Below are 16,884 nucleotides of genomic sequence, written 5' to 3'. Positions count from 1 at the left end.
AAGGGGGCCTATAAGAAAGATGGGGGAAAACTTTTTAGCAGGGCTTGTTGCTACAGGACAAGGGGGAATGGCTTTAACCTAAAGGGGGGTAGATTTAGACTAGATATAAGGAAGAAATGTGCTACACTGAGGGTGGTGAAACACTGGCACAGGTTGCCCAGAGAGGTGGTGGATGCCCCATCCCTGGAAACATTCAAGGTCAGGCTGGACGGGGCTCTGAGCAACCTGATCTAGTTGAAGATGTCCCTGCCCATGGCAGGGGGGTTGGACTAGATGACCTTTAGAGGTCCCTTCCAACCCAAACTATTCTATGATTCTATAAAGGCAAAGGCCCTATATATGCAAATGGTCTTCACTTCCATGCTGTTTGTGTTTTAGCATCCTTAGCAAATGTCCCTTCAGGAAGGGAGAGAATGGAGGGGGTTAAAAAGCCTGAACTCTTGTAGGTTTGGAGACTTAGATGCTCACACGCAACTGCAACTCCACATGCTTCTGATTTGTCCTATACTTTATAGACCATAAATATAATGATGTTTTAATGGCAGAATAATGATCTAAGTTTAATATTATCTGGAGTGTTTGTGCAGAACATGTTAATCTGGGAATAACCATCATTGTCCATCATCTTGAACAGCTGCTAGCAGAATATGCAGTCTCACCCTGAGAATGATGACTTCACATTTTAAAAAGGCTACAGGCATGAGCAAAAGAATAGGAACAGAATGAGAACATTGGATCAACTGAGGACTTAAACAGCATAATGTTTGGAAGATCATGAGACACTCTCCCATTTTCTGCAAAGGGAGTTTTCTTATTAAACTCCCAGATGTCTCTGAAGGCATCAATAAAGAATGGCTTCATGTAGACTTCCAAAAGCTCTTTTTCAAGATGTGAGATGCTATTGGGGGGGGGGGGGGCGGGAGAAGGGGGGGGGGGACGACAAAACAAAAAAAAACCCTTCTAATTTGGGGGAGAGTTACAGAAGTTTCATGGGCCAAGAACTTCCTGAGAGGAGGGTAAGAGCAGAATTCTTTCATCATGGTTGGAAGGCGAAGAGGGTTTTTCCAGGTTCATGGGAGTTGTTTTGTGTTTCCCCGGTTGGTTAGTGGTCTGGAAAGGAAATGAGGTTAGAATGGTTGAAGTTGCAGCATTGGCAGGTGACACCACAGCTCTTTTCCTAATAAACAAGAAGGGCCGTGAGGAACTGCAAAGAATTAAGTGATTTACATGAATGGGCACCGCAGTGATCAAATTTGGTGTTGATAAATACCAAGTAAAGCATGAAGAGGGAAAAATAACTATTTGTGCACGCTAGACGCTCCAAATGAACTTGAGAGACAAGTCAAAAAGCTCAGTGGAAGTTCTGCTTACTGTGATTTTTCCAGTCAAAATCACCAGTGGAATGTTGGGATGCATACAGTGTTGGAATGGTTAAAAATTAAATGAAGAGATAATTCTGTATATCAGTTTGTACCTCACTTGTGAATCTGTGCATAGCACTTCACCTTATTCAAAATGGTTATTGCATAGCTAATACTGTTTGGCATTAGAAGAAAGATAAATAAGAAGGAACGCAAATTTTAAATGTAGAATAATGAGTAAGGTAGAAGAGCTTGGGTAAGTCTAAATGGATGGCAGATTTGATTCAATGTATTGTTTTTCAGTACTGGTGTGTGAACTCTGTTAACTCTAGCATATGGCAGGGGGGAGAAAAGAGTTGATTTTCCTGTTGATTTTTCTGAATTTCCTGAAGTGTAGGACACGTGTTGATCCAGTTACAGATTCTAATATGGTCAATGCAAAAATTACCACCAGTTTAGCACAAATATGCCTAGCTGTAAGCAGTTATTCCGGAATAAATACTTCAGACTTGAATTTTCAAGTTACAGTAATTCACCTCAGTGTTGTCCCAGAAAGAGGTGGTCTGTGCCAAGCAAAAGCATGTGGAGACTGTTATGAGGCTACCTCTCCCTGCTGTTCCTTTTGACTTCTGGCTGGAAGTGGAAAATGGGGGCTATGTTTTTGTCCTGAATAAAAAAATCAAAATCTCTTATATGCTCCATATCCCACAGCTAGTGCACCAGTTACCTCTTTCTTTGTTTGCCTCAGGACAATAAAATGCTGAGGGGATTGCATACATTTATCTAAATCAGAGCCCTTCTAAATAAGGATCCATTTCTTTTTGCAGGGTGTTTGCCCAAGGGATTCCTGTTTTCCATCAAATTGTGTGCAGTGATCTCCTAAGTGGAGGAGAAGCAATCTGTTTCTATTTATCCAAAAGTCTGAGTCAATTTTAATGGTTGAGATTGTGGACAAGATGTTAGATTTTCAGCTTGGTGGGCCCTCAGAGGCGATGGTTTGAGGTGGCTGGTGTTTCAAGTGGTCGTTTTCCACTTCAAGGGTTTTGCTTCTGTTTTCTTCCCTTTCTAATTCCTAGATTTAACTGACGCATCAGGACACAGCGGCTGAGGACATACTTGTTCTGCATTTGTTTCTAAGGACAATATCTATCATGGAGAATAAATTAGCATATATATTCCTTTTCTAGAAAATGTCAGATGGAGCTTTGGCCAGCCAGAGCTTGATACACTAAAATGCTGCCAAACTTTTATCACTTACAATGCAGAAGATCAATTGTCTGAACCTTTTTTTCGTCAGTGACTTCACTGTGTGTTGACATTTGCACGTACATGTAGGGAGGTGCAGGTGATGTTAGGAAGAAACAGTCACTTATACTTAATTACTGACTCCTTTAGTGAGACGGTGTAAAACTCTCTCTGCTCTGATGTTTCCTCAGGAAAATGAACTGGTTTATTTTAAAATTCAGGAAACTTTCTGTGTTTTCTATTAGAAGCTATATGATTTTTTTTTTCCTTCATTTTTACCCTTCTCCTGTGCTCTGGAGCTTTTCAGATTCTCAACAATGGCTTGGCTTGCCCAGCTTGTTTGGATTACAAAAGGTTATTGTCTTTGGGTTTGTCATAATGCATTTGGCCTTTTTTTTTTTTTGCTTTTTGCTTTTTCTTTCTTTTTTTCTTTTTTCATGTGAAGTTTCCACACTGGCTTTGTCTCAACAGCCCACAGTGGTAGCAGAGCTGCCAAGTTTCCCCACAGCATTAGGACAACCACTGATCCAGCAATGTGTACCGCATCGCTAGTCCAGGCTGCCTGTAACTGCTTTGAGACCAGCCTTTCCCTTCTCCCTCCGGCTCTCCCACCCTTTCTCCTTTCTCTGCATTGGCAGTCGGGATGAGAAATCCGCCGTATTAAATGTATCTAAAATAAATCCCACTTAGGTGGGAGCTGACCGTCAGCTGCCCCTCCTGCACTCTTGCCCCACGCGCATTGTGGTTGAGCAACCATTGTAAAACGTGTACTGTAGCTGGCAAGGCATCTTAAGAGCTGTGTCTCCTGCTGAACAAGCCTCTGAGCTGTCTCGAGCTGTAATTTGCTGGCAGACATCTGTGTTGCTGACAGTCTTTCACAGCTGGGTCTCTGGGCTGGGGTTTTCAGGCCCCTGGCTTGTAGAGGTTAAACTTGTATCGGGGAGAGGGTGGTTCTGGTGACTTTGGCAAGTCCTGGCAACAATAGCATCAGGGAAGACTGGCCACGTAAGCAAAGCGCTGCCAGCGCTAAAAAGGGATGAGGGTAGCCTGAGGTAGAAATATATGGAAGGAAAAAAGCAGGCCTGACGATACCTGCTCCTTTAAAGGACTGCACAGAATTAGTATTCTCTGTCTCCACCTTTTCTTTAGAAGTTAAGACACGGTCGGTCAGGTTTTCTTTACTCGTGGGTAAATCCAGTGTGAACAATTTTGAAGTACTTTGCTCTGACTATATCCTAGATACCTTCCCAAAACCTGGTTTTCTGGCTTACTGTGTCCCTCACTGGCACAGTGGCTCCTTCCAGGGTTCCCCTCGGCCTCCCGTGGGGCCGGAGGAGCCGTACAGCGCTGCACTTAACCAAAGGCATCCAGAAGGCACCACCAACTGGCATCAGCTTTAGTGGTTTCAAAAGTAATTTTTTGCTCCTCCTTGGAACGCAAACAGTGGCCTTTCTGCTGCTCGTGTTGAAGTGGAGTTCTTTAAATGCTTGTTTCCGGATCAGAGGTTTAGCTTTTTGACTTGATTTTAGGGCAGCAAAAGAGCCCTAAGTAACAAGTCCATTTTTTGACCTGATTTGTTGACAGCTTCCTTTGCCCTACAGGAGTGCGCAGAGTTGAGCTGTGTCCTGTCAAAAACGGTCCAAGCTGGTGTAGTACCCACCACGTGTCATGGGCTGAAGCCCAAGGCAGCAGCGAGCGGGGGAATTGGGCACTGCCTCTGAGCGTGTTGTACGCGCGGTGCCAGCAGAGCCCTTGCCAGCTCCATGTCCATGTGTCTGGTGAGGGGGTGCTGTGGCACACGGTTAGCCACCCGAGGGTCAGCCCGTGCTGGGGAATCGCCCGCCTGCATGATTTATTCCAAAGCAGGGAAGCTGGTGCCCTGGGGCGAGCGCTAAGCAAAACCCATTTTATTCTAGAGTCAATATTGTCCACTGCCTGGAAAGCCGCCAGCCTGCTCTGCGCTCGCCCTTTTCTTTCCAAAAGGGAATGTCTTTCAGCCTCTAAGCATCTGATTATAAAAGCAACTTCACTTTTCAAGCCGTTTTATTTTGTTTGGGATGGATGCCTTTTGCTTTCATTGTGCAGCCCGCCTTGCCGTCTGCGGTTCAGACTTCAGCTCACAAAAACCAGGCTCTCATTAATCACTTATTGGGGATCCAGAATACCCCGGTGAGAGCCAATGTACATGTTTTGCTTGGTAATGTGCGAGCTGATTTGAACAAATATTGCCAATGCAGCCGCTATCTTATTCTTTATTGCTGGGCTCGATGCCCTTTGACAGCGCGTTCAGGTAGCCTGCCCGAGGAGTGCCTGAGCAGATTGAGAAATGCCACAGAAATGCTTTATGGAGCAGGCGCCTGCGCTGCGCCCCCCTTTAATATAAATTGATTTATTGAATCAAGCACAGAAGCCCTGCTACAGAAACCTCGGGCTATATCCTCTGGAGAAACAACTAATAAAACAGCCCCAACTGACACTCCTCATTAGCTTTTCCACCGATCCCAAGGCAGTATTTAAAGTGACAGTGTCTCTCTTTTCGGCCTGAATTTATCTGCTGGCTAATGCCTGTGGGTCTAATTAGCTTAGCATTATTAGTCTTATTCAGATAAGCTGCATTTCCTAACAGCTTGATTCCAACTTGTAAAAAGTAATTGGAAGTCTGCAAACCCTGTGCCGTAACCTGCTTGATTGTGCCTTTTAGCCAAATTCATGTAATTTACAAAAAGTCATCCTTTCTCCCCCCCCCCCCTTTTTAATTGAGCTTTTTTGTCTAGTGAAACCTTCTGTGCTTCTTCTGTTGAAATCCTGGCTGTATTGTTGTGTTCAAGACCTCAGCCATATCCTTTGTACAATCGCCAGGGAGAGATCAAATTTTAATTTCATAATTACTTCACAAGAAAGCAGCCTTTTCCCCAGTCATGCCTGGTATTAATTTCCTCCCAGCAACTTACATTTTCATAATTTAATGATTATGGGCCACCTTTGCAGCACTGGGCCTTTCTGGAGAAGGGAGAGATAGGATGTCATTTTTGCAGCAGAAACCGTAATCCACAGCCACTTGCCTTGCTTTTTTTTGTCTTTGCTCTCGTCTCTCATTGCGAGGTAGCCAGGAGCGGGATGGGACGTGCCTCTTTGGTGCATGCAGCCGGAGCAGCTTGCTGGGTTGTGCCTAGGTGTCTGGGGCACAGCTCTGCGATGATGAATGGCTGTTTGCAATGTGCATGTTATGCATCTTTTCAAGATTTGCAGCCCTCGCTGCAGGAGCAGCGGGAGGTGAGAGCTGACCTGCTGCGTACAGCACATCTCCTGACAGTGACGAATGGCTCTGTTTTCCCCAAGTGCACACATGCCACAGGAGCTGAGCCAGTGTCTTCGGGGCAGGAGAAAGCAGAAACAAGAAAGTAATAGTGCTGCAACAAAAGAGAAAACTTAAGTCTGGGGTAAAGCTCTTCGTAAATGGCCTCTCAGGGCCAAGTGAGCCTGACAAGAATGAGGTTGGTCTGAGTCACATCCTGCAGGAGCATCTCCTTCTGGAAGCAGCACATCTAAGGCCTGTTCCTGCATGGCTGTGTAACTCTGCTTGGGCTTTGCCTTGGCACAAGATCAGGTGCCGCACATGCAAGGGCGAACAAAAGGCTCCCAGTCTGTAAAGCTCTGTTTTATCAGACAAAAACTAAACTGAAATAAGGTAATCTTCAATCTGAAAACCCAAGCAAAAACAACTCTTCCTCCTGGTAAGGTAAAGTCTCTTCCCCTGCTCCTGCTTTCTCTGGCTTCCCTAGCTGCACAAATTTGACATAACCTCTGCTGGGTCCCTAGGAAATCCTCTTTCTTTCTGTTGCCACCCAGGATTGACTTATGGCTCTGCTCCCGGCTGAGAGGAGGCCCCTTGCTCCTCGGAGGAGTTTCCAGCAGTGCTGTGGGATGGTGAGGTCTCTGCTTGCTGTGTCTTACTGCCTCCCCCATCCTACGCTACAGCGATCTTTCCCAGAAGAGTTTGGTCCACGATTCCTCCTTAGCAGCAATCTCTTTTCCTTCCAGAGGATTGCAGCTAGCAAGTGTGGAGCAGGCACTGTGAGGCAAACGTGCAATCTTTCTCCCATTTGCCTCACCACATCCTTTTAACAAGAAGTACAGCAAAATGTGAATTTACAAACGGTTCTTCTGTCCATCACAGTGCATGAAGCCCATAGGGTGTTAACAGCCCACTTCCCCTACCCCTCTATCTCCAGAGTAAATTGCTGACAGACCTTCCTGTTAATCTTTTAAAAGTAGAAGAGATGAAGTAAATTTTTAGAAGTGTTCAAGACAGCAAATTCGCTGGGAAAAAAAAAACTTGGCCTGCTGAGACTGTTGCAGAACATGGATCCACCTGTGCAGCTGCAATGTCTGCACACAGTTTCAGTCGCTCGTGGGTGGTGGAAGCTCAACCAGTCACAAGTAGCAAGTACACTTGCTCTGTCCCTCCCAGACTCCTGAGCACAAAAGCAACAAGGGGAGGGTGCTTATACATACCCTCAGTTAATTTTTTTTTTCCTGATTTTCCCCTTTTTTTGGGGCAAGGACTTCTCTAGGTATTTGGCCGCCTTCTCCATGACTTTTTCCTCTACCTCTCTATTTTAATCCTCCAACAGAGGTAAATGGACTAAAAAAAATCAGCCATGCTCCAGGAAATGCCTGAGAGAAGATGCCGGTGCTTGAATCTTTAAAATGGGCTGGCCAAGATGAATGGAGTTTGTTTTGCTTAGGAGAATGTCTTCCACAGGAATATGTGGTGCTGGGGGACATGTCCTCTCCAGACAAAGTCCAGACTCTGTCTTAGGACTGTACACTATAGTGAAGGCTCTCTGGAGGTCCAGAGCTCACATGCCGGTCTGATTTGACCAAGCCAGAGATCATATATGTGTACAAGCCATGCTGAGATGTTTTAATGTTGTTTTTTAATTTGTAGATGGGTAAACAGAACTGGGATTTGCAAAATGAAACGTTCAGTTTCAGGTTCAGAAGAAGGAGTTTCTGAATTTTCTGGGAAAAACACATGTTTTAAAACTTGTATGTTTTCCTCTTTACCTGAAAGAAACCCTATGAGAGTATCTTGGTTTAGCGTAGATGTTTCCCTAAAACCTGTTTTGTGCATATGTGCACATGCATCTGTCAACTTTAATCCATTTGGGTTTGCCATCATCTTAACAAACACTACTGTAGTTTGTGTGCTTTTATTATCTTTGTTTATCATAGTTTTGCCTCATTAAATTATACGTCAGATGAATAATAGGGGAAAGATACTGAGGCACTGGAACATTAAAGCTAACCTACCTAGAGGGTACTTAGTATCAGACAGTGCTGTCTAGATTTAGAGATCCTGACTCTGCAGAAGCACATATGTGTAAGGACACTTTTAAAAAATTATGGCTGGATCTAGCCATAAATTGTGTAATTTTTGGTGGCTCTGTGCCTAACCTGTGCTACACATTTTTTCTTCTTGGTAGTAAGCACGCACTTATACTGGTTTAATGCCTGTAGTTCAATAGACAGTACAGATAAACAGTTCCTTTTGGGTCGGTGATTTAAGCTCTGTTATCCAAAGGGCTAGCTCCAATCCACCGATTCCTTGTGTGGGAGGGGAAAAAAAATGTTTCTATCAAGTTTTGTGTTGCTCAAGGTTAAAATCTTGTTTTCTATTGGTGTGACCAAGGAAAGTTGAGCTTGGGGGACAGGAGGTTGGTTGATTAGCTGAGGTGGTTTTGTTGTAGGGAGTTTTTTTGGGGGGTGTTTGGAGGTGGTTCTGGGTTTGGGTTTATTTCCAGAGTGGTAGCAAAGCAGTGCTAGAAATACACTGCCTCCACAAACCTGTCTTAAAGGAGAGCCTTCATCCTTGTACTCAGTATGAACTAGGGCATTTCTGAAGCCATAGTGCTTTTTCTTGCTTGCTTGCCACAAGTGGGTTTTGCTCTATGCTTCTAGCTAAAGCCCCTTGATGATTCTTTTTGCTCTTGCTCAGGTTTAATTCTCAGTTTACTATCAGTTGTCACTAGCAGAGATGTGATGCAAACTTTCTAAAGCCAAGTGCTATGGAAAAGCAGAGCACGGAGTTTGGATTCCCCTATCGTTCACAGAACTGAGCCTTCCAGGTCAGGGTAGATTGTGTTTTTGCCACCATCTGTTGTGCCTGGGGTTGCCAACGCAATACTTTTCATGACCAGTAACCTTCCACAGTTTGCTGTTAAAAAAAAAAAGTGGATTTTTTTTTTTGGTCATCAACAACTTCTACTCTTACATGAATTTGTATGTGCTTTCAGAAGGCCAATTTTAAGAAAAAATTACATGGCAGGAGAATGTGTAACACATGTAAGAAATTATCTAGGGTTTTGGCTCTGAAATCTGTATTTGGGAGCTGACCAGTTTTTCAAGTTCTGACCCAGCAATATGCAGGTAACTTTGGTAATTTCTTATTTAAAGAGTGCCTAAAGCACTGCTAATGATCTCCGCACTATAGGAAACTTCTTCCGTAGATTGTCTTGTGCATTTAGCAGCTTCTGGTGATTATTTCACCATGTATTTAGAGCAGATTCCAGTTAGCATATGAGTAACATCATGTCAGTTCTAGTTCTTTCGTTCTGACATCTCTTTTGGCTCCCAGTGTGATTTGGCCCGGTTTTTCAAAATGTTGATCCTGAGTCCAAATGTAACTTTGTGGGTGGTACATATGTCAAGCCCTAGTTCAGTATTTTTGGACAGCAGTAGCATTTCATAATTCTTTTGAAATGAAAAGAAGTAGTTAACTGAAAAAAATGCAGCTAGATCTAGCTGGGCACAAGCTCGCCTTTTCTACTCCCCCCTCCGCCCCACTGTTTTTCCATTTGGAAAAATAGAGGTTTACGTGGCACAAGCACTTGACAGGATTTAGGCTCATTCAAAGCAGCAAGCAATAGCATAGCTTTGTCTCTATCACCTGTCTTGTCATGCCCTGGTGGCCACTGAGACCTCCTGGGATGCGGATGGGGAGAGTGGAGGGTTGCAACCCTGTGTTTGTGTTTGTTAAAACAGTGAGCTAGGCTGAATTACGTAGATGGCTGAATAAGGCCATGTTGGCACTAAAAAAGCCAAACAACCCCCTCAGGTTCTCCATATGTCTGTGTTTGATATACCTACTGCCATATTATATCTTTATATACAGCACACTCTAAACAGCACAGGAAGGTATAAATGCAACTTTATTACATAAAATCAAGTGAAATAGTCCAGAAGGTTGTAGCTTGTGTGAAATAAACACACAAACAAAGTACAGGAGATTTCACAGGGCATAAATCAAAATGAACTTCATAGCTTCCTTCCTTCCTTCTCCCCAGTGCAGTTGCTGAGCTGCTAGCTGAAAAGCTGTCCTTCATCCTTCTCTTGCAGCAAACCACACGCTCGTATATATTATTAATTTTGTTTACTAGTAATGCAGGACATAGGTACTTTTCTAGAGTGTCTCAGGTTGCTTTTCAGTGTGTCTGTGCCAGCTCCACTGCTGCAATTGCAGTTCTGAGCATTGTTTTTCAAGTGCTGATAATTTTTCAGGCAATAGCAACATCAGCAAAAAAAGTGTGTTTGAGATGAGTCTTGCCACCCAAGTTCTGAGCCTAAGAGGTGATTTTCTGTGAGAAACCACAAAACAAATCACTGTAGCCCTCTGGGCTGCTTCCCTCACTTAGTCGCATAGCTTCAGAGGTCATAGGCTAGCCAGCTGCCCTTCCTAATCTGCTGATGAAACAAGTTAGCTTCAGCCCTTGCAACATGGCCTCTTCCAGCAACTTTGCACCGTTGTGTAGCAGTTGAAGGCCCTAGGGATGATGGTCCTTAGGGTGGTTCCATAAAAGATGCTGGACTCGGCAGTGGGGACCGTTCTTTTGAAGGACACCGGCCTGAATGATGCTTTTTTCACCCCTTCTCTTTTTCCTTCTTCCTAAAGTGCAGTCAGTGTGAGGTGCTATGCAGGAGAATATAAGGAAGGAGGGGAGAGAGGAAAGAAAACTTGATCCCTGTTTTTGGCTACTTACAGGACAGTGTAAAGTGGGGGCTTCAGACTTAAGTATTTGTAGTTATCTTACAGATAATATAGTTTGTGGGCTTGTCAGGCTTGTGGTTTGATTAGTCATTTGACTCTGATGCCCAATATGGACTCAGCTGATACCCTTTTTCTTGGTGTCAGAGCACAGCTGGCTCTTTGCAAGGAATAGGAAGGAGTTCAGACTCCTCCTCAAGGAGGTTTCGCCAGGGCTCTCAGCACTGTAGGTCCAGCTGGAAGCTTTGGGACATGTTCATGAGCAGTCAGGGATGGTAAAATTCTTCCTCCACATTCAAACCAGGATATCCAAGTTGGTGAGGCAGAGATGTTAGCTATTCCCTGTTGGAAATAAAGGAAGGAACAAGAGCGAAGTCCATGACTGACTCATCCTTCCCAACAAAATGCTATTCCAGGATTTAAACATCAGGGAAGTATTATCATGCTGGCTACTTGTAGTGATTTGTGCCTTTTTGTTTGGTTTAAGAGCTAATCTGTTTGCCCTCCCCAGTACAAAATGCCATTTAAATGCCTTCACTGTATTGTCTCTTATAGAGATGCCCAAGTATCATGGTTATATACCCAAGATACTCTTGACTACGTGGTCTCCCATGAAGCACCCACTGTGTTTTGCAAACCTCACTTGGATCTGTTTTGGGATTTCACAGCTTAGTGATGTTTTGTAGTATGGGAGCGGAGTCCTCCACTAGTTTCTTCTTTTGTGTTTTGGTTGTTTTTCTTTTTTCTACCCCTCCCCTAACCCCCAAACCCTAATATGGGCCCTAGTTGCGATTACTGGGAAATGTAAAGGTGGGGCTTCAATGTCTGTGCTACTCTTAAAGTCTGAGGCTTGCCTAGGTGATGCAGCATGTATAGCTGTGTAATACAGCACCATTTATTGATCCCAGGTCTATGCCATATTTTGGTGAAACAGGGGGCAGTTCGATTACAATATCGGATTTCACCCTTAATTTTTAATTTCCTGCTGGTTTATGTCACAGCCTTAACATTGCTTAAACATGATTGAATGTGACTCCCCAGAGCTCAAGCAGCCAGCCCGGCTGGAGAGCCATGCAGCAGGGGCTAGGGGTGGCTGGCAGGGGACCCACCACGGCACCTTCCCTCCTCCTGCTTGTCCCTTCCACTTTGGCTGGTAGCGCTGACTCGTGCACTCAGGGCATGATTTTGGTATCACCCTGAGGGCTTTGGGCTGGGGTGGGCTGGGAGGGAAGGACAACATACAGGGAAAGGCTGGGGAGGGACAATTTTGCGGTGTGAAGGAAAGCGTGTCCCTCTGGGGTGACATACTTTAACCAATGAAGCTCCCCAGCACCTCAGCTCGATCGTGTGTAATACAAACCACAGGACTCTACAGCTTATGAGAATGACACAAATCTATTTATTTATTTATCTATTTCTCAATGGCGAAATTGCTCACCTTCTCACCTCATCAGTGACAACAGCTGGGTGTGTAGAAGGTGGAGTACGCAGGCATGTGGTAAACAGAATCCGAGCATGAGCATTTACTTCTCTTGTCTCTTGGCCATGGGAAAACTGCTGTGAAACGTGAAATCTCTGACAACTTTGACTGTTGCAGTCAAGGTCGAATGAGCACTAAATATCCTTCTAAGACTCTTCAGCCCGTGAAGCTTGTCTTGGTTTAAGTGGTCCTGAAAGGTGAGAACGGGATCGGAGAGCTGTTTCACACTTTGACTGTGTACACATCCTGTCGTTGCTCACCATTTCACATTAACAGTGTGAATCTAGTCATTGGTTAGCTTCTTGGTGGGTTTGGGGTTTTTTTTGTTTGGTTGGGGTTTTTTTATGACACTGTATTACGGTGTAGCTGCTGCTATAGCCAACAATATCCTACCTGATTAGGATGTTACTCCAGTCCACCTCTTTTTCCTTGCAAGCAATAGGAGCAGCTTGGCATGTTAGATATTTCCTCGTGTTCACTTTTCCTTTTGGTAAAATGGATAATTCTTTAGGGAAAATCTTTCCACAGAAAAAGAAATTTACATCTTGTGTCAAAGATAGAATCCCTAGGAAAAATAATGATTTTTTTTTTTTTTAATCACAGCTGCTTGTTTCAGGGCACTGGGTCACTAATTGAGTGCAAGCTTTATAAATGTTGTTTGTCCTCTCCCCACAGGGCATACAAAACCATTGAGGAAGATGACTTGAAGTTTCCCCTTATATATGGAGAAGGCAAGAAGGTGGGCACGTTTGCTTTCCTCAGACGAAAGGAAGAAGGAATTTTGTGCTGTTTACCACTCGATTTAGCCTGTGGCAGTCCAGTGTTTTCCACTCAGTATCTCTTTATTTTATCGTTTTGACAGCTTGAAAGAATATCTTGGTTCTGTCATAAATCAGTCTCATGTCTAGGGGGCGGCGGGGGGAGCTCAACATACTAAAAAGCATTTTTATAGCAAACATAGTCATTTGCTGTTCAGTTTGCGTTTGTTTTTCTTTCATTGTAAGTAGGCTACAATGAGACTGTCTTAAATAATTGACTTAAAATGTTCCTGGTTTCATTGTAAAATATAACTAGGCTGGATGAAGATAGCAAAATACTAAATGTTTGCTGAAGACAAAGCAGAAGGATATTTAATAACACTTTAGAGTGCTCTGAGATGCAAACCCCTAATTTAGGAAGGGGAGGGATCAGGGCAGGATTTGGGAAGTATAACACCCCTTAGCCATATCTTCTTCAGCTAGCGTACATGAACTCACTGTTGAATTTTTCTGATGTGTGAATGCTGATAGTTTTTCTTGAAAGGGAGAAACGAACTGTTCTGTTTGGGTGTACTTTGTTTCTAGCTCCGTGATTAAGAACAGTGAGATCATCAGTGCTGGTCTCAGCAAGCTTAGCTGGATGCAGCAATAGGATCAATATAAGGACGCAGTGGTGTCAGTTTGCCGATATTGGTATGCTTGCTGTGTTTCTAAATAGTGCTCCCCTGCTGCATTAGGTTCTTACCTTACCTTACGCTCTTCAAAATTAGTCCAAGTTTTGAAGGTTCAGACCTGCAGCTTATCTCTGAAGTTGGTTAGGTTTATAATTATTTGCAAAACATTTCATGCACATCTTTTTAATTTACTTTCTGATTCCCTTACGGAGCCAGGGGTTAGTGAAGCAAAATAACTTTGAGTCAGTTGCTCGCTGTTATTGATGCTGTGAGCTCTCTTGTTCAGAAGCTGCTGCAGCTAAACTGGAGTTTGCAGGAAGTGATATGCAGAGGGCGAGGTTCCCCATGAGGCAGTCTGCCTGGTCAGTCTTTGGAGAAGCGTTAATGAAGAAGAGCCCAGTACCTCTTGGGAAACAGCTTATGTCACAGAGGAAGGTGCTTGGGGAAGGAAGTGGTAGATCTGAGGTAATAGCAGACCTGCCCTGGATCGGCTCTCCACAGGGGAGAGCGCTGTGCTCAGTGCCATGGTCACCTGCGTGTTCAGCACTTTAAGGTGGCCTTTGGCACTTTTCCTTGGTGAAGGGAATATACAGCAATATGTCAATAGGAAGAGGCTGCAGGTTTCTTAGGTGAGTAATCAGGGTCCTCATCCTTTTTATAAAACCTGTTTACTAACAGTGTAATTTGCTGAAGGAATGCGCTTGTAGACTGGTGTGGGACAGCGAGGCGACTGGGTTGCGTTTCCGTAGTCCCAGTCCCTTACAGACGGCCACAGTCTAAGATGGGTGTACACAGACTGGGATGTGGATGAATACAAAGTTTGGAATAATGAGAGAAGTGGAGATGACATGAGTGTGAAAAGCTTAGAAGTTGACTAGCTGTGTTAAATCTAGCGTTTCTGGGAGAAAAAAGGGAATTCATCCCTAACTGGCAGTTATAGAGTAGGAATATTATCTCATTCCCTATTGACACAGTGCAAGTAACAAGATTTGATCCCATTGCTTTTCTTTCTTTCCAGGCTAGAGTTATGGCAACAATTGGAGTGACCCGAGGCCTGGGAGACCATGACCTGAAAGTGCACGACTCCAATATATACATCAAACCTTTCCTGTCCTCATCTCCCGAGGTAAAACAGCCAAGGTTCAACTATCTGATTTGTGGGAGAGAAACAAATACACTTAGTGTGCTTATTTGTTCTTCCCAAATTGTCCATTCTGATTGTGGTCCAATCCAGGTAACATGCTGCCTTTCCCAAAGGTGCAGCATGTTAGTAACATCCACATAGTAGGAATGTTACAAGTTCCCCAGCTATGTGCTCTGCCCCTTGTTGCTCCAGATCCCTGGCAGAGCATTGATGCCTTCTCACTCCCCGGTCTATGGTTACCCCGTAGCCTTGCCATTCAGTGTGACAGACACCCATCTCTCCCCACCTCATGCTCCAGCTCCCCTTGAGGTCTAGATCATGCTGCCTTCACAGAAGCTGATGTAAATCTGTGCTCTCCAGAAGGGAGCACTGGATGTCTTCCATGATAGCATAGTATCCTGCATTACACAGAGGATACCAGATCAACTCGTAAGCAGGAAAATGCCAAGAGCGATTGGAAGCGTGCTTTATGCTTCCATCTGTCTGCCCCTTCACCTCCAGTTCTTAATTCTTTATGATGGTTTTGTGCAAACACCAAATAATGGCAGTGTGCGTTCCCAAATGATGGCATAACGAGGGGATTATGCAGTATTTGTGTTACAGGTAGTTTTGAATATCTCCATTATTTTGGCTTGCCTCGCCACAAACAATTCCAGTTTTTGACCACCAGAGACATTGTAGTGAAGGATATCGAGCCTTCCAAAGGGATTTGAATGTATTTGTTAAAAAGAAACATGCAAACCTCAGGGTTTTTTTCCGAATGACACATATTTTTCATAAAATATTAAGCAAGAGCAAACCATCCAATGACAGCACAAAAAGACGAGGCTTTGCTTCCATGGCCCAAACGCTGAGAGCCGTCCACCATCAACTGCCTTGCTGGAGTTTTAACCATACCCAGTATTTGACCTTGAATTTATTGCTTGCTATAGCAGTGCGAAAGAGTGAAAATACACAAATGGCATAATACTGCTAGGAAGGAACCAAATTATTAAATTAACCTTGCTTAGAACATCTTTGAGACTTTAAAAATAAAAATTAAAAAGGTGCTGAGAGATTCTGGCCCTGAAGAAAAGGAGGAGATCTACAGACAGCCCCTTCTTCACATTTCCTTGCTGTCAATCCAGTACCTTCCCTTTCCCCCCTTTGAATATGTGTAACCCTCGCTTGGGACCTGCTGCTGTTCTCAGCCAGGCAGGCAGCAGCTCTGCCCTCATCACTGTGATGGATTTGTTTAGTGCCAGCGAAATGATGCAATTCTACCTATTTATTTTTCTTTCTTGCATATTGAGACCCAGTGTTTTTGGGGTATGTAATGGCTGCAGCACAGTATCTCAGCAGTATCATCTCTGCCAGTTGCTGCTGCAGTATTTGTCTGTGTGTATAAACCAAAGCTTCTCATGGGCTTTTCTGATTTGTGTGGAGTGTCTGTACGTGTTCAAATTCTGGAATATGACATCCAGTTCATATGCTATCCACGTTTCAGGATCTCTTAACTGCTTCACAAAAGGGAAGCAAAATTGGCTTTTTTTCCACATTCCCTTCACAGCTAAATTCAGCAGAAATGTACGAGGGCAGGAGGAGGAAGGACAGAGCACTAGCCACCTCAATCTTGAGATACTGGCAAAAAAGCCCTGAATTTTATTAGGAAGTAACATATGCTCCAGCCTGCTTTCCATTGCACCTTCTCTTAATCATCTCTTCCTTCTTTTCCCAGAGAGAGTCCCAGTGCTTTATCTCCTCATGTTCTTCCCTGACTTGTTCTGTCCATACGTGGACAGTGCACCTTGCACAGAAACCAGCATTAAGAAACAGTGTCTTTATGCTGCCATCTGGGAAGCTTGGCACTTGGAAGTAAAGGCAGTGGCGTCAAGCAGCAGTCATATTTAGCCCTTGTGCAGCATTGGATTTCGAATTGTTTATATAGAGGTAGGGAAGCGCAATGTCTGGTTTCTAGACCTGGAAAAGGGGAGGCACAGGAAATTAAGGCACACGGTGAGTCGTGACAGAGGGAGGATCCAAGTCCTCTGGCTTCTGTTTCTGTGCCATAATTACAGCATCCTTTCCCACGTTGGGGGGCAATGTGGCGAGTTTTCAGAACATTTTACTTCCAGTGTGACAAAGCTCTGGTATGCCATGTCCATCAAAATTTAGCTGAAGGAAAGGTCAGCATCC

General features: G+C 44.1%; 1 protein-coding gene across 1 annotated transcript in view; it reads left to right on the top strand.

Annotated features, from left to right (window-relative positions):
• The window catches only part of PPM1H (protein phosphatase, Mg2+/Mn2+ dependent 1H), an 88,319-nt gene that overhangs the window by 59,471 nt on the left and 11,964 nt on the right, over positions 1 to 16,884 (top strand). Inside the window, exons 10-11 of the mRNA XM_009281119.1 lie at positions 12,809 to 12,872; positions 14,584 to 14,691. Coding sequence (XP_009279394.1) covers positions 12,809 to 12,872; positions 14,584 to 14,691 — 172 coding nt within the window. The remainder of the gene's footprint in view (positions 1 to 12,808; positions 12,873 to 14,583; positions 14,692 to 16,884) is intronic.

The sequence above is a fragment of the Aptenodytes forsteri genome, unplaced genomic scaffold, assembly GCF_000699145.1.
Source record: "Aptenodytes forsteri isolate BGI_AS27 unplaced genomic scaffold, ASM69914v1 Scaffold4, whole genome shotgun sequence".
NCBI classification, from domain to species: domain Eukaryota; kingdom Metazoa; phylum Chordata; class Aves; order Sphenisciformes; family Spheniscidae; genus Aptenodytes; species Aptenodytes forsteri.
This window is presented reverse-complemented; position numbering and strand designations above follow the sequence as displayed.